The 16,181-nt window shown below is 44.2% G+C and overlaps 1 protein-coding gene across 1 annotated transcript in view; it reads left to right on the top strand.

Annotated features, from left to right (window-relative positions):
• Positions 1 to 15,119, top strand: part of fars2 (phenylalanyl-tRNA synthetase 2, mitochondrial) — a 100,601-nt gene extending 85,482 nt beyond the window's left edge. The window contains exon 11 of the mRNA XM_022766487.1: positions 13,815 to 15,119. Within this exon, the coding sequence (XP_022622208.1) occupies positions 13,815 to 13,953 (139 nt within the window). The 3' untranslated portion in view covers positions 13,954 to 15,119. The remainder of the gene's footprint in view (positions 1 to 13,814) is intronic.
• The last annotated feature ends 1,062 nt before the right edge of the window (positions 15,120 to 16,181 follow it).

Here is a 16,181-nt window from a genome sequence, read left to right as displayed (position 1 = left end):
ATCTAATGCACCGTCGACCATTTGCCTCCGACAGCTGCAGTCTGAGGCACGTTCAGATAAATAACAAATGGAGGCACTAGGAATGACAGGAATACCTTTTCCCTGCAGCAGTGGTGGAGCCCGACCTCTTTCACTAATCACAGGTAACACAGCAGAGGCAGAGCCGTGTCGCCTGCAGCTCCGTGACAAACTTGATTTCATGTTTGTTTGTTTGTGAACGAGTCAGAGAGACAGTTCTAGAGAGTGTCGTCAGCAGAGCGATGACAGCTGCCTCCACTTTACCTGTGGCTGGATTAGTTACGGCGAAGCGAGCTGATGCCTCAGCCTGTCAGAGGAAGACGGCTAATGACCCGTCACTGTGTAGTTTTACTCATTCTGCTTTAAACATGGAACCCAGTGCAGCGCAGACACGCCTCACTGAACTGAAGCGTTACAGTCTTTACAGTCTCTCACTTGTTTTAATAAAACTGTCAAATAATGTAGTGGAGCAGAAAGAACAATATCTCCCTCTCAGATGTAGATAGCTAGCTAACTAGTGTTATGTCTATCAGCTAGCTAAGTAATGTTATGTCTATCAGCTAGCTAACTAATGCTATATCTATCAGCTAGCTAACTAATGTTATATCTATCAGCTAGCTAACTAATGTTATGTCTATCAGCTAGCTAACTAGTGTTATGTCTATCAGCTTGTTATATCTATCAGCTAGCTAACTAATGTTATGTCTATCAGCTAGCTAACTAATGCTATATCATCAGCTAGCTAACTAATGCTATATCTATCAGCTAGCTAACTAATGTTATGTCTATAAGCTAGCTAACTAGTGTTATGTCTATCAGCTTGTTATATCTATCAGCTAGCTAACTAATGTTATGTCTATAAACTAGCTAACTAGTGTTATGTCTATCAGCTTGTTATATCTATCAGCTAGCTAACTAGTGTTATGTCTATCAGCTAGCTAAGTAATGTTATGTCTATCAGCTAGCTAACTAATGCTATATCTATCAGCTAGCTAACATTAGTTAGGCATATACAATAACAGTTAGCTAGCTGATAGATATCTGCTAGCTGATAGCTATCTAACATTAGCTAAACTGTAATTTAAGGCAAAACTTAGAAACTAACATTAATTAGCTAAACTGAAGCGTAACGCTAAAGTTAGAAGCTATTATTAGCATCCATTCGTGGACACTTGACATAATCTAATTCAGAAACTATGAAGGTGAGAAAGTAAAGTGTATTAAACAGGCTAGCTAGTTAGCTACTGTTACTCTGAATGAGGCGAATAAATATTAAAATCATATCAAAGAGAGGAAAATGAGACACAACACAACTTCACATTTTGCAGTTCAATTAGTGCTAACGTTGATGTTTTTCTTATTTTCTTAAACACAGAAACATTAAAAATGGGGTGATCTGATTCAGTGTCACTTCCACTTCCTGAGGAAGTCATTAACTCTGATGTCCCTCCAGAATAAAGCTCCAGAAATCACCTTAGAAACCAGAGAAAAAAGCAGCTGCAGAACTTCATTCAGAATCTTCATGTTTTTAGGTTTTCTTCAGTGTCACAGTGATCCAGTGACAGTTGTCTGTACGTCCATGAAAACACTGCTAACAGGAGCTGCTAATAGCTAATCTGGCGTACTTCAGATGGATTTAACCTGATCTAAAGAGTCAGTGTGTTGCAGTCAGCAGGTCAGTGTCAGCTGTGTCTCTCCTGGTGAATCTTTCCTGTGTTTCATCACTGATGTCTCAGCTTGTAGCTGCTGATTGGACGTTGGTGGATGTTGTGGAAATAATGGCCCCGATTGGTCCAGGAGACAGACAGCGTCATGAGTCGATGATGATGATGATGATGATGATGATGATGATGATGATGATGATGTTTCCTTCATCCTGTTTGTGGACATTTTCAATCTGCTGATGAGTTTCTGTTCTGTTATTAAAACTCAGAGGAGGTGCTGCTCAGTTTGAACACCTCTGAGGAGGCAGCAGGTTAACTTAACAACACATTAAGTTCATCGATCTACACACACACACACACACACACACACACAGACCTGAATCACAGCAAGCTCATGTTACCCGAGAGATCGTGGAAATGTATTCTGAATGAATCTGATTGGATTGTAGGCATGAGGCCTCACACACTCTCACACACACACACACACACACACACACACACACACACACACACACACACCTTCCCAGGCTTTAGTGGTTGTGGAGAAGCACTCCTGCTGCTTCCATTTTCCTGATAATGATACTCTCTTCCTGCTTTCCCTCCATCTTAATACAATTAATAGACACACACACACACACACACACACACACACACACACACACACACTCAAGTGTCTTCCTGTTTGTCTTTCAACTCGTAATCGAACCACATCACACACACACACACACACACACACACACGATGGTGAGTCTCGTGTTTTGCCCTCTCCAATAAGTGAAGTGGTCTCAAGTGAGAGAGAGTGAGGGAGGGAAAGGGGGGGGGGGGCATGGAGGAAAAACCACTAATTGAGAGAGAGAATCTGAATGGGATGAGAGAGGGAGTGAGCTCGTTTACTTCCTGCCAGTTTTCAAAAACCAATTTCAAAAATTCTGATGAGGCAGATTCATTTTCCTGATGATGGTCATGTGATTGATGAAACACTGATGAGTCATAGCTGATCAATACCAAACTTCAGCTTCACTGCAGCCGATACTGAGTCGTTTGTTGAGTTGAGGCAGGAAGTGAAGCAGAGGAAACACAAGCTGAAGCTGCCACTGATTTTAGAGCCGTCTGCACATTCAATATTCATCTGAGTGTGTGTGTGTGTGTGTGTGTGTGTGTGTGAGAGAGAGAGAGAGAGCACTGTTTAATGTGTGCTCTCTTCTAGCCACCGCTACATGAAGTGACAGCTGCTGTGTTAAATGGCAGCTCTCTGGTTGAATGTCTGTTGTGTTTTTGGACTTTTACTCAGTGGTGTGTGTGTGTGTGTGTGTGTGTGTGTGTGTGTGTTGCCCACAGCTGCATGTGTTGTTGTTAAACTTTCATTGCTGCCTTCAGACAGAATCCAGAGTGTGTTTCCTCTCTGAGAGCCTGTGGGCCGGTGACGAGTTGTTCAGTCGTATCNCCGCTACATGAAGTGACAGCTGCTGTGTTAAATGGCAGCTCTCTGGTTGAATGTCTGTTGTGTTTTTGGACTTTTACTCAGTGGTGTGTGTGTGTGTGTGTGTGTGTGTGTGTGTGTGTGTTGCCCACAGCTGCATGTGTTGTTGTTAAACTTTCATTGCTGCCTTCAGACAGAATCCAGAGTGTGTTTCCTCTCTGAGAGCCTGTGGGCCGGTGACGAGTCGTTCAGTCGTTTATGATATTTTCTCTGCAGCAGAACACGGCAGAGGTCAGTGTCGGGGTTTGTGAATGAACCTCCGTAAACCTGCTGAGAAACCACAGGAAACACAGGAAACACACACAGGAAACACTGGAAACACACACAGGAAACACAGGAAACACACACAGGAAACAAACACAGGAAACACAGGAAAACAGGAAAAACAGGAAACAGGAAACACACACAGGAAACACACACAGGAAACACTGGAAACACACACAGGAAACACACACAGGAAACGCACACAGGAAACAAACACAGGAAACACAGGAAACACACACAGGAAACACTGGAAACACACACAGGAAACACAGGAAACACACACAGGAAAAACAGGAAAAACAGGAAAAACAGGAAACAGGAAACACACACAGGAAACACTGGAAACACGCACAGGAAACACAGGAAAAACAGGAAAAACAGGAAACAGGAAACAGGCTCCTGACGGCGGCAGAACCTGCTGGAGAATCTTCACGTTTTTCATTTTGCTTCAGAATCAGAGTGATTCAGTTTAACTTCATGTGTGGATCCAGTGCAGACCGGAGCTGCTGTTCCTCACGGCGGCTGCTTTGTTTTTACAAAATTTACAAAATCCAGCTTCAAAAATGGAGAAGTTGAGCTGATGAATCCATGGCAACAGTGTGTTTCCTGTTTCAACCCAACTACTGAAGTTCATGAGTTAAGATTTTTAACTGTTAATGTAACAGTCCCTCCTTCCTTCCTCCCTTCCTTCCTCCCTTCCTTCCTCCCTTCCTTCCTTCTTTCCTTCCTTCTTTCCTTCCTTCCTCCCTTCCTTCCTCCCTTCCTTCTGAAATGTCTTCACAATGATCAAACAGTCGGTCCGGCTGGAGTGTGTGTGTCTATATACTGTATATGTAGTGTGTGTGTGTGTGTGTGTGTGTGTGTGTGTGTGTCGCCTACTGTCCATCTGTTGGAGCACCAGGAGACATGATGAGTGTTTACCGTGACTCACACACACACACACACACACACACACACACACACACACACACACTCTCTGTCTTTTAGCAGCTTTTCTTGATCCATCAATCAATTTATCAGAAAAGGACGAACAGACGACGTGAATCATAACATACAAATCACATCTCTGTGTGTGTGTGTGTGTGTGTGTGTGTGTGTGTGTGTGTGTGTGTGTGTGTGTGTGTGTGTGTGTGTGTCAGCTCCGACACAAACTCGGCTAAAACTGGATCAGAGACGCATCTGGAGGAGTTTGTTCTGAAGCTCTGACGTGGTTCAGCTCCATCACCGAACTCTGGACTCTGATGATGATGATGATGATGATGATGATGTCAGAGGATGAAGAAGTTCATTGTGTTTTGGTTGAAAGCTGCAGATGTTTGTGGAGGTAAAAGGGTTTCCAACTGGAGATGATGTTTATGACTCTGATCAGAAACCATGGTCACCAGTATCGACCTTTAGAAACCAGCATCAGTCAGACTCGCTGCACGAGAACTGCACAAACAAATACTGCCAGGGGGACAGTCTCATTACCCATGATTCCTTGCCCTCACTAATGTAAACCCACTTGACATTAGTGGCGTACGATTGGCTGCTCAGAGCATATGTGGCTCTTTCCGTTATGGTAGTGAATAATTCAGACGGCTGTTTAGCTGACGGCCTCGCTGGCATTTCCTCTTTGCTAATTGCTCGTTAAGCGTTCCTCTTGACCTTTAACAGGAGGATAAAACTTTCAGACGTTTCGCTGTTCGCCGTCTGTGTTTTCAGTCGCCCTCCTCCGCCGTTGGCTGTCTGAACTCCGGCTGAACCACGCTTCCCTTCGGGAGGAACAGCGTCTTCCTCCTGCCTGCAGCACAGATTAGAGAGGAGGATGAGGAGGGTGAGGAGAGGAAGAGCAGCTCGTTCTGGTCGTTTCCACTGGATCATCATCGGGTTCCAACTTCAACTCAACCTGCAACCAGCACTGACCCTCGGAAAACAAACTCCTGACCAGCGGCGCCAGATTGTGGATGATCTTCGTCTCTCCTCGAATCATTAACACAAGCTCAGTATCAGTTTCTTTAAAGGTTCTTTTCCTACAAAGTCTTTCGGATATCGTCGCATTAAAAGTTAAAAACCTTCACTTACATGAACTTCAGTAGTTAGGTTGAAACATACTGTTGCCATGGATACAGCCGGTTGAGATCCGAGCTACAACCTGAGCCTCGAGTTTTAAAATAGATTTGGAAAAATAAAGACGTGGAATTCACCAACAGCAGCTACATGTAGATATAACCAAGGAAGGAAGGAAGGGAGGGAGGAAGGAAGGGAGGAAGGAAAGAAGGAAGGAAGGGAGGAGGGGAGGGAGGGAGGAAGGAAGGAAGCAAGCAAAAGACGAGGAGGACAGAAGTGGGAAAGAAGAAGTGAGGGATGGAGACAGGAAAGACAAAGTAAAAACAAAGTAAGGGATGAAGGAAGGAAGAAGGAAAAATAAAAAGGGAGGAAGTAAAAAGGAAGAAAAGAAGTTGGTGAGAGATGGAAGAGCAGAAAGTAAAAAGAAGATGAATGGCAGAAAGAAGAGGAAATGAAAAAGGAGGAGACACTGAAGAAAGTAAAAAGGAGAAAGAAATAAAAGAATAAAGAGAAAAAAGTAAACGTGGAAAGAGGGAAGAAAGGAAGGAAGACAGGAGGAGGTGTGGAAGAAGAAAGGAGTGTAGGATGTGATCAGAGGAAGGATGGAAGAAGGAATGAAAATGAAAAAGAGAAGGTAAAAGGAGGAATAGAAGAGGAAAAGAGGAAGTAAAAAGAAGGGATGTCAGGAAGCATAAAAGAAGGAGGGATGGAAGAAATAAGATAAGAGTAGGGAGAGGGAGGAGGAGAGAAGGAAGGAATTGAAGAACAGATGAAACAATCACATAAAAGAAAGACAAAGATGAAACAAAGGAAGAGAAGAATAAAGAAAGGATGACAGTAGAGTAAGAAAAGATGAGTGAAACACTGAAGGCAAATAACATGAGAGAAAAATCTCTGATCACACTCACAGACCAATCAGGATCCAGCCTCATGAATAATTAATGAGCTCAGACTGACTCCTCTCTATTTGAAACATTGATAAGGTGATCAGACTTCAGTGTGTGTGTGTGTGTGTGTGTGTGTCTATTATTACCTCCTCTGACAGACAGGCTTCCCTGCTACAGTGACAGTCCTGTTAATAATTCACCCCCCCACAGGAGGGAGGTTGAAGTGCTGGAGGCCCAGAGGGAGGGAGAGGGAGACATGGGGGGGGGGGTTAAAAATAAATACTTCCTCAACATTAGACAATCTCTGTTGTCATGGTAACAACATAAACAGCTGGTTTCACACGGGAATCGAACACACCGCTCTCCTGTTCACATTCATCCTTCCACCTCCAGATGTGGACTCTGTCTCTCTTTATTCTACGTCACCGACACGTTTCCCCTTCGCTCCTGTCGTCATCACTACAACCACTAGATGTCGCCTAGCAACAAAACCTGACTATGATGTCATAACAACCCGCTGCACAGACGATTTCGTTTACCTTCCCCCTCAGCAGTGATGCTGGGTGTATGAAGAGGTGAAGCAGACATCAAACCTTCAACCACAGACAGAAACTATCATTTCATTTATTATTTCATTTACTATTTCATTATTATTTCATTATTATTTCATTATTATTTAAAATATGAATTTGTTATAAAATACTGAGTGTTTTCCTGCTCAGCTGTTTCAGTGGTCATTAGAGGAATCACAGTTCAACACATTCTCACCTTTAGATTCAACATTCAACTGTTTACCTCTTGATTTAGTGCAACAAAAGAATAAGGTTCAGTTCTGAAACTGAAGGGTCAGAGGTCAGAGGTCACTGACGTGTGTGACGGTTTGTATAATGAATCATTTCAACACCTCCTCAAACTGTGGCTGTGAATATTCGTCAGACATCTTCACATGTTGTGACTCTAACCCTAACCCTCGGCCCCCGACCACACCGCGACCTCTGACCTCGCCGTGGACGGGTTGTAGGGATGAGAGGAGCTCTGTCTCTCCGAGTCGCCCTCCTCATCGACAGCACCAGATTGTGGACAGAATCCTGGAGGATTTTCCGGACCGGAGCCAGAGCTCCTGCACAGCCGGCTAACAGCTACAGAGCGGCTCTGACTAATTTATGCAGATGTATTAATAGATCACAGGCAGCTCTCACCAGGCCGCCATGCCTCCAAATAAACAAGCGAGGGAGAGGAGAGCTCAGCCTTCACTCTGCAGACTAAAAGGCCGCCTTCAGAAGGAGGCGTCGTTTGCATATCCGCCTCCCGGATTTGTTTGATTTTGTTTGGCATTTCTTATTTATGCATTTATTTATTTTCCAGCGACTCAGCGTGAGAAGAAATCCAACAGAAGACGTCTTCACACACTATTGTTTTTCCCGCTTCGTCACTGCACATGTTCTGTGATGGCGTTAGAGGAGGAAACTGATTTTAATCGTCCACATTAGAGGAAACATTCCTCCTGACCCAGCTGCTCTGACTCCGCCCCCTGTGGGACTGAATGAATCCAAAATGAATCCACAACATGGCGTCCTTCCCCCTGGTCAAAGATGGAGGACGTCTGTCTGCAGCCCTTTGTGGGCATTTGTCTTTTATTTTGAAAGGCTTGTCATGGACACGGTGGATTTCTCGATCGAAGCTTGATTTTGTTTGACTGTCGTTCATAAAAATGTTTCTGGATTTGATTGTTTTGAGTTGAAACTGTGGTAAATGTCAAATCTGACAAAGATTTTTGCAGGATTTGAAAACAGCTGCAGAACAATGTGGCGGGTGTTTTGCTTCAGTCTTGAAATCTCGAGGTCGCAGATTCATGAAGGGAAGGTGAAAGGCCTTCTGGGAAATCTCCAGCTCAGGTAGAATCAGTCCATTCGAACATTATCAGGTGGCTGAGGTCAGACCTGAAGCTCAGCTGACGGCTCAGCTCGTTAATATTCACAACCACGACATTTATTTACACGAGCTCATGAATACGGTGCGTTCAGCGGCGTCGCCTCTCGTCTGTGTCTCAGAGCTCCTCTTCCTTCCTGCCCTCCAGGTTTCCTCCCGTCCTCCGTCACCTCCATCTGACTGTCCGTCCCAATTAGGAAGGATCTAATTGGGGGAGATTAACGAGAGGAGAGAGCATCCGCTTCACACACACACACACACACACACACCAGGGCCACTTAATAGAATACTAATTGATTTCAGCTCTTCTCTGGCTGGTGGATGTTCCGATGGAGGAGGAAAGGAAGGAGGAAAGGAGGGAGGGAGGGAAGGAGGGAGGGAGGTGTTTGAAGGAGGAATCGAGCTGGTGTCTGTGCAGATGAACAGAGGAGAGAGGAGAATGAATGTGGACGTAAGGTGGAGAGAGGAGTGATGGATGAAGAGAGGGAAAGAAAGAAAGAGGGATACTGAGAGAAAAATAGAAGAAAAGGTGTAAAGTTCATGTGTTGAAATGGATGTCAGAGGTCTGATGCTAAACTGATTAGATTTTGGTGGCTTAAGGTCAAAGGTCAAAGGTCAGTGTGACCTCACAAAACACTTTTTAGCCATAACTCAAGACTTCACACAGAAACTGACATGAATGGTTCATATTTTATTTCTGGACAAACGTGGATGTTGTTCTGCTGATGTAGTTCAGAAATACAACAATTAATTAATTGATTAATTAACTGAATTGTGGATTATCAGAAAATTTGTTAGATTTTTCAAAATAAAATGCCAAATATTCTCTAGTTCCAGCTTTTCTGTTTTAATATTGTCGGACATTCCTCGGTGAAGCAGTCGTTCGCTGCGGCTCTGATGATGTCACAGACACAACTCCACCGTGTCATGGCAACAACAGGAAGTTAATTAAAGAAGTTAGAGATGTTACCGTCTGCAGAAACATCTCTTGTGTTTTGTAAAACAGCGACTCGGAGCTCGTCGAGCCTCGTGAACCGCGTCGGTGTGAATGTCGTGTTTACGAGGCGGATAACACAATTAACTCTGAGGTGGAAGTCTGGGGTTTTACATGTTCGACACTGAACGCATCATCATCAGCAGAGGGAGGGCTTTTACGTTTTAAAGGAAACAGAGAGGGTGTGTGTGTGGGTGTGTGTAAGAAGTGAAAATAGAGTGTGGGGGATTTTCATCTGAACCAATTAAAATTCTATGAATAGTTCACTGCACCAATTAAAACAAACCTGAAACAGATCAGCCTGACAACTTATTTTCTGCTCTGCTTTACACACATTTAACTATAGCCAACACTGTGTGTGTGGCACTATTTGTGTGTGTGTGTGGTGTGTGTGTGTGTTGTGTGTGTGTTGTGGGTGTGTGTGTTATTGTGGTGGTTGTTGTGTGTGTGTGAGAGAGAGTTCTGCAGGTTTCTGTTTGAATTACTGAATTGGATCATTTGACTGATTCACATTCACACGCTCTGATTGGACTGAACACAACAAACATTGTCACACGTTAACCCACTGATCCAAAAGAAAAAGTTCCACATGAGCTTGAATTAAACAGAGAAGAAGAAGAAGTAAAAAGCTCCGGTGAACTGTTCTCTGCTCTTTTGTTTTATTTGTGAACTGGAAGTTAGTAATGGGGGTGTGAAAACCTCCATGATGGTGTGTTCAGGGACATCACGTGTAGATGGGAAAACTGTTTGAATGATTTTTTTTTTTGTTTTGATCGATCGAAATTGCTTCTTCCAGTTCCGTTTTTTATACAAAGATTTTGTGCAAAAACTTTTGTACAAATTGAAAATGTGAATAAACCCAGATGAAATCAAACGTCCTCCGAACCACAAACTTTCTCCAGAGTCCAAGGCCTGATAAGGAAAATGATGAAGAGCAGCAGCCTCACAATGAGCCACTTTATCATGAGCTCAAACCACAAAGACAAACAGTGGATGTGAAGATCTCAGCTGTGCTTCACTATGAAACAGTTCGACCTGATGAAGATGCTTAAATGAATTTGCCGCTCACAAACTCTGTAACAACAAACAAACAAAAGTTAAAGCTCCTCCAGTGTAAAGGTCTGTGTCCATGTGTAGTGTGATTATAGATCAGCTCTAGCTTCTATATTAATACTGTGAAAGTATCAAAGCCTCAGTCCACAGAGAAATGCACACAGCCTGTATTCAGAAACTGAGCCTTAAAACCAGCCGTCAGGACTTCTGGAACTTTGTGATGTCACAACAAAGCAGTCACCGCCCTAAGTCATGCCCCAAGGTTATTTTTTATTATTTTGAGTGTTAAATGAATAAAAAGTACAAATAATTTGATTGAAAAGTTCTTTTTAAGAATAAAGTTACTTAGATTAATTCAGATGTTTAATCAGGAGGTTTTTATTTCCATTTTCCTCCTTGTGAAACATATTCTGATCTTACTGCACCTGGTTTAAATGCAAATTACATTAAAATTAAAACAGTTTAGTTAAGCAGGAACATGAAAATATAAAATTAGTTCTTGTTTAAAAGAATAATAAAAAGACATGATATGAGCCCGTAAAATCTCCATTCAGTGTTTTTACAGATTCTACTTGTTGCTTATTGAAATATAAAAACTCAGATCAGGTTGACATCAGATTAATTATCTTGTTTTTTTGATCAGGAAGTTTCTGATTTAATCCAAAATCAGTTTTCGACTCTTCTCTTCTGGCACAGATGTTGTGCAGCTGCTGGTGTTTAGACTAAATTTAACATTTGAGAACAAGCAACAGACAGCAGCTCTGAACCTGAAGCAGCCATCTTCCTGCAGTGTCTGTTGTTTGTCTGTTGTTTGTCTGTTGTTTGTTGTCGAGCCTGAGCAGGAAACGCTGGTTCACATCAACAGTAACGAGAAGAGACAAAGCAGGAAGCTTCGTCGGGGTCAGAGGAGGACAGAAAACATGGCCGACAGCTTCACAGCCCAAAAAAAACAAAAAAACAATCGATTTGATGTCAGACTTCAGCAGATGGTGGGATGGAGGAAGAGACGGAGAGATAAAGGGATGGAGGGGTTTAGATTCAAAGAGGAGTGTAATGTTTCATTCAGAGAGGGAGGGGGGTGAGGAGGGGGAGGAGGGGGGAGGGGGGACAGTGGAAGTGATTGAGAAACAGAGAGAGAGGGAGGGAGATAAGTGGAGGATGATGGACACGCTTGAAAGAGGAGTGTTGGGTTTCATTCAGACAGAGAGGGAAAGTGTGTGAAGGAGGGAGGGAGGGAGGGAGGGAGAGAGAGGGAGAAAGAGAGAGGGAGGTGAAGCTGAGAGGAAACTCCAGGAGTTGCCAGCGCCCTTGAAAGCATCGCGCTGCCTTCACATGAGGAGGGAAAAACCAGGAGAACTGATACTGTAAACCCCCGAGGAGGGAGGAGAGGAGATGAAAGTAGGAAACAAGGAGAGAATGAAGGGAGTAAGGAAGGAGAGGAGATGAAGGGAGGAAGGAAGGAAGCCCCCCTCTAGTTCCAGGTCACATCCCTGTTTATCAGTCAGAGAAAATATGAACCATTTAACAGCTAAGGTGTTTTTGTGAGGTAACCATGACCTTTGACCTTTGACCTTCAGCCACCAAACTATAATCGGTTCATCCTTGACTCCAGGTGAATGTTTGTGCCAAATTTGAAGAAGTTCCCTCAAGGTGTTACGGAGATATTGCATTCAGGATTTGTGAGGTCAATATGACCTTGACCTTTGACCTTTGACCACCAAAGTCTGATCAGGACTTGAAGGACCTGCTGTTGGGGCGAGGTCCGGATCCCACAGAGACCAGGTGTCAGACGGTCGGAGCTGGTGGAGGATCAACAGTGTGTTATTGTGTTTGGTTTGTCAGTGTGTGTGTGAGTGTATTTACCCCACCCTCACCCAAAGCATCATGGGAGCTGTAGTTCTAAAACTTAAAGACCAGTTATCCTTTAATTATATCTGTCCAAAATATCATCTGTGTGTGTGTGTGTGTGTGTGTGTGTGTGTGTGTGTGTGTGTGTGTCTGTGTGTGTTACAGGTGTCACTGTATCGAACGCCCCCCCCCCTCCAGCTATGTGGGCTGGATAATGGAGACATCAATTATTCAACAACGACACAGTCTATCACATGAAATACCATTCAGTCTGAGTGTGTGTGTGTGTGTGTGTGTGTGTGTGTGTGTGTGTGTGTGTGTGTGTGTGTGTGTGTGTGTGTACACAAATATGATGTGTAATTGTGTTTGTGTCTCTTCATTCGTTCTCTCTATCAGGTTTAAAGCCCGACTCTCTCTCTCTCTGACATTTCCACCAAATGTACTGATGTTCAATTATTCACGAGCTGCTGGGAGAGAGAGAGGGGGAGAGAGAGAGAGAGAGAGAGGGAGAGAGAGAGACAGAGAGATGAGGGGTAGAGAAAGAGGAGAGGGAGAGAGAGAGAGAGGGAGAGAGAGAGAGAGGGAGAGAGAGATAGGGAGAGAGAGAGACAGAGAGAGGGAGAGAGAGAGAGACAGGGAGAGAGAGACAGCGAGAGAGAGAGAGAGAGAGGGAGACAGAGAGAGACAGGGAGAGAGAGACAGCGAGAGAGAGGGAGAGACAGAGAGAGAGAGAGGGAGAAAGAGAGAGAGAGGTTGTGTTGTTTTTAGTCAGCTGTGTTTTATTGTTCTGTTACTGGGAAAAGAGGAGGAGAGGATGTTGGAGGGATGAAGGGAAGAGAAGAGGAGGAGAGGAGGAGAAGAAGGGGGAGACAGGAAGATGATGGGAGGAAAGGAGGGGGAAGATAAGGAAGGCAGGGGGAATTGGATAAAGAGGTGAAGAGGAGAATTAAAGGAGAGGAAGATTTGAGAAAAGAGATGTGGAAGGAAAAGAGGAGGGGGAGAATGAAAGGAGGAGGAACGGGGCAGGAAGGAGAGGAAAGGAAGGAGGACGGTAAAAGGGAAGTTGTGGAGGAGCGAGGGAAAGAAGAGCAAGGAGAGAACAGGAGAAGAGGAGGTTTGTGAGACGGGGAAACGATTTGAGGAGGGAGGAGTCGAGGAAACGTGTTGACGACCTTTCCTCCGAGTTTGTGATGACGACAGCACAGCTGGGTCACAGCTGGGTCACAGCTGGATCAGTCTCACCTGTTGGGTCACAGCTGGGGACAGAGACAAACATCTGCTCATCAGTCTGTAGAGTCACAGCTCAGACACACAAACTTTACATCTAAATTCATGATGTAATGAACCAATCAGCTGCAGCGTCCAATCACTAACTGCTTTCCACTTAAGGGGTGTGTCTCTCTGATAACAGACTTCTGAGAAGGACGGCCTCCTCCCTCCTCCGGGTCACCTGAGGAGCGAGGGGGCGTGACATAAGGTCATGAGGTGTTTACTGTCATGACCGTCTGTCTCTGTGGTTTGTCTAATTTCACTGTAGATATGATCAATAATCAATCATTCCTGAGTGACAGTGAGTCTCACCTGAGAAGCTCACTAACAGCCTCTCTCTCTCCCTCTCTCTCTCTCAGGACCGGTAGGCGGAGCCAGTGTTACCGCATCATCTACCGCCACATGGAGCGAACTCTGACCCAGCAGGAGGTCCGACTCGTCCATGAGCAAATTGAACGCTCCGCCGAGAGCGAGCTTGGCGTGCAGGGCAGATACTGAGACACACACACACACACACACACACACACACACACACACACACACACACAGAGCTGTTAGGCAGCTTCGTCACGTCCTCGGAGCTGTGATATTTCGCCGCAGGGGGAAACGTGTTGACTTTAATACAGACGTCACACTCAGCCTTTGATGCTGCTGCCGGCGGCTCACACACACACTCGCACACACGCACGCACGCACACACACGCGCACACACACAGACACTGTGTTCTCTCCTCTTCAGGCTGAAACGTCCAAATTTGACTCCTGTCATCTTTAATTTCCAAAAACATCCTCGTGTGCGTCGAGGTGCCCGTCACATCCCGCCGGCGGTTTGTGTGACGCTTCAAACCGCCGCGATGTGTCGATGCTGACAGCGGTTTTAGATTCTGTGACGGCAGACCTCAGCGGCTGTTCTGTGATCAGAGCGGCGTCACTGTCTTTGTTTCAGCAGCTAAACAGAGTAAATATAGAGTCGAGTCGACCGGAGCCTCTGCTGACGGCGAGTCTGAGGAACGGACAGAATCACCAGCGAAGTCAAACATCTGGAAGAACGGTTAGAAAAGACGACAAAAGGAAACTCAAGTTGTAATAAACTGTAGATGTAAACAACAAAGTTCAAGTTCAGGGCGTATCGTTCTGGCGTCACCAAACCGTAAAGATTTCTCTTTACCTTGACGAGTCGACTGCAGTAACCGTGGAAACCAAAATAAATTAAAGATACTGTCACCAAACCTTCAGAGAGTTTCCCCAAACGAACCCTCGTCTGATGACATCACAGTGACAGTAAACGTCTCACATGACGCTCACTCTGAGTTTAAAGAAACTGAACTTTTATTTTGAAGTTTCATTGTGTAAATCAGTGAATTCAGAAAAACAAACCAGGAAGTCAGACTCAGTAAATTCACCTTGTCGTTAGAGACGCTTGTTTCACTTGATGTTTAGTTGGTCAGAGTCTGAACTTTGTGTTTCAGCCTGAAGTTTGTTAATGATCAAGTGAACATGAAGAAGAACTCGGGGTGTGTGTGGTTGTCAAGCTCACAAAAACACACAACACACACACAATCATAGGGTTAACTGTTATTTTATAAAGATGTCTGTCGCTTTGAAACTGAAGCTGAGTGATTTAGTTTTTCAGATAAAAACATTAAAGCTGTTTGGTCACATGATTTCCTTCCCTGTGTTTTTATTTACCTCCAAAACAAAAACAAACAAGGTGTTTGTTTCCACTGACGTCACATGAACGACTGCAGGTGACGTCCATGGAAACAGAACAGGTGAAGGTATAATCTTCTAATCTCCCACAAGGTCCAGGTCCTGGTCCTGGTCCAGGTCCTGGTCCAGGTCCTGGTCCTGGTCCTGTATCAGTCTCTGACCATAAAACGTTTGATTAGCTCCTGATTCTCTTTATTATTCGTCTTCAGCAGATCAATCTTCACTTTCACAGCCACTAAAAGTCATGGAGTTAAATCCATAAATTCATGACTCTCTGACGTCTCCTTCACTTTTCTGTTGGGAAATTTATCTGTTTCAAATAAACCTAACTTTTAATTGTCAAACTGACCTGCAGAGACAAAGCCCCCACCCCCACCCCACACACACACACACACACACACACACACACCCCTTCATGATTTATGTTTGTCTTTCATTACTTTTTATACTTGGTCTTTAAAGGTGTGAAACCTGTGATCAGACACCTGAATGACAGACAGGTGATCAAGTGTTCACTTCCTTTACTTTAATAAATATCACAGTGTAGAAACTTACCTGCAGTCATCATGTGACCCAGGTAGAAGTACAGAAGCATTAGCGTTAGCATTAGCGTTAGCATGTCCATTTACATTTTCTGCTGGACTCATCACAAGTCTGATCACAGAAGAAGAAGAAAGAAGAAGGGAGAAGAAAAACGAAAAACTAGAAAAATGACATAAAAAGAAGAAGAAGAAAAAAAGGGAAGAAGTAAAAGGAAGAAGAAATAAAGAAGAGGAAGAAAGAAAAAGAAGAAGAAGAAGAAGACTGTCTGCACACAAACACCTGGATGAATCGTGGGCTAAGAACAAGACGAAGGTTTCACTGTCTTCTCCCACACTGATCACCAGTGGTTGAACTGATCTGGGATCAGATGAACTCTCCTATTTGACTGTGTGTGTAGAAACAAACAACCCATGTCATCGTCGTCATGGTGACACTTCAGCTGCTGCTCCATCAGACAGTCGGTGGATGTTTCC

Source organism: Seriola dumerili, unplaced genomic scaffold (assembly GCF_002260705.1).
Source record: "Seriola dumerili isolate Sdu_G_001 unplaced genomic scaffold, Sdu_1.0 BDQW01000859.1, whole genome shotgun sequence".
NCBI classification, from domain to species: Eukaryota; Metazoa; Chordata; class Actinopteri; order Carangiformes; family Carangidae; genus Seriola; species Seriola dumerili.
This window is presented reverse-complemented; position numbering and strand designations above follow the sequence as displayed.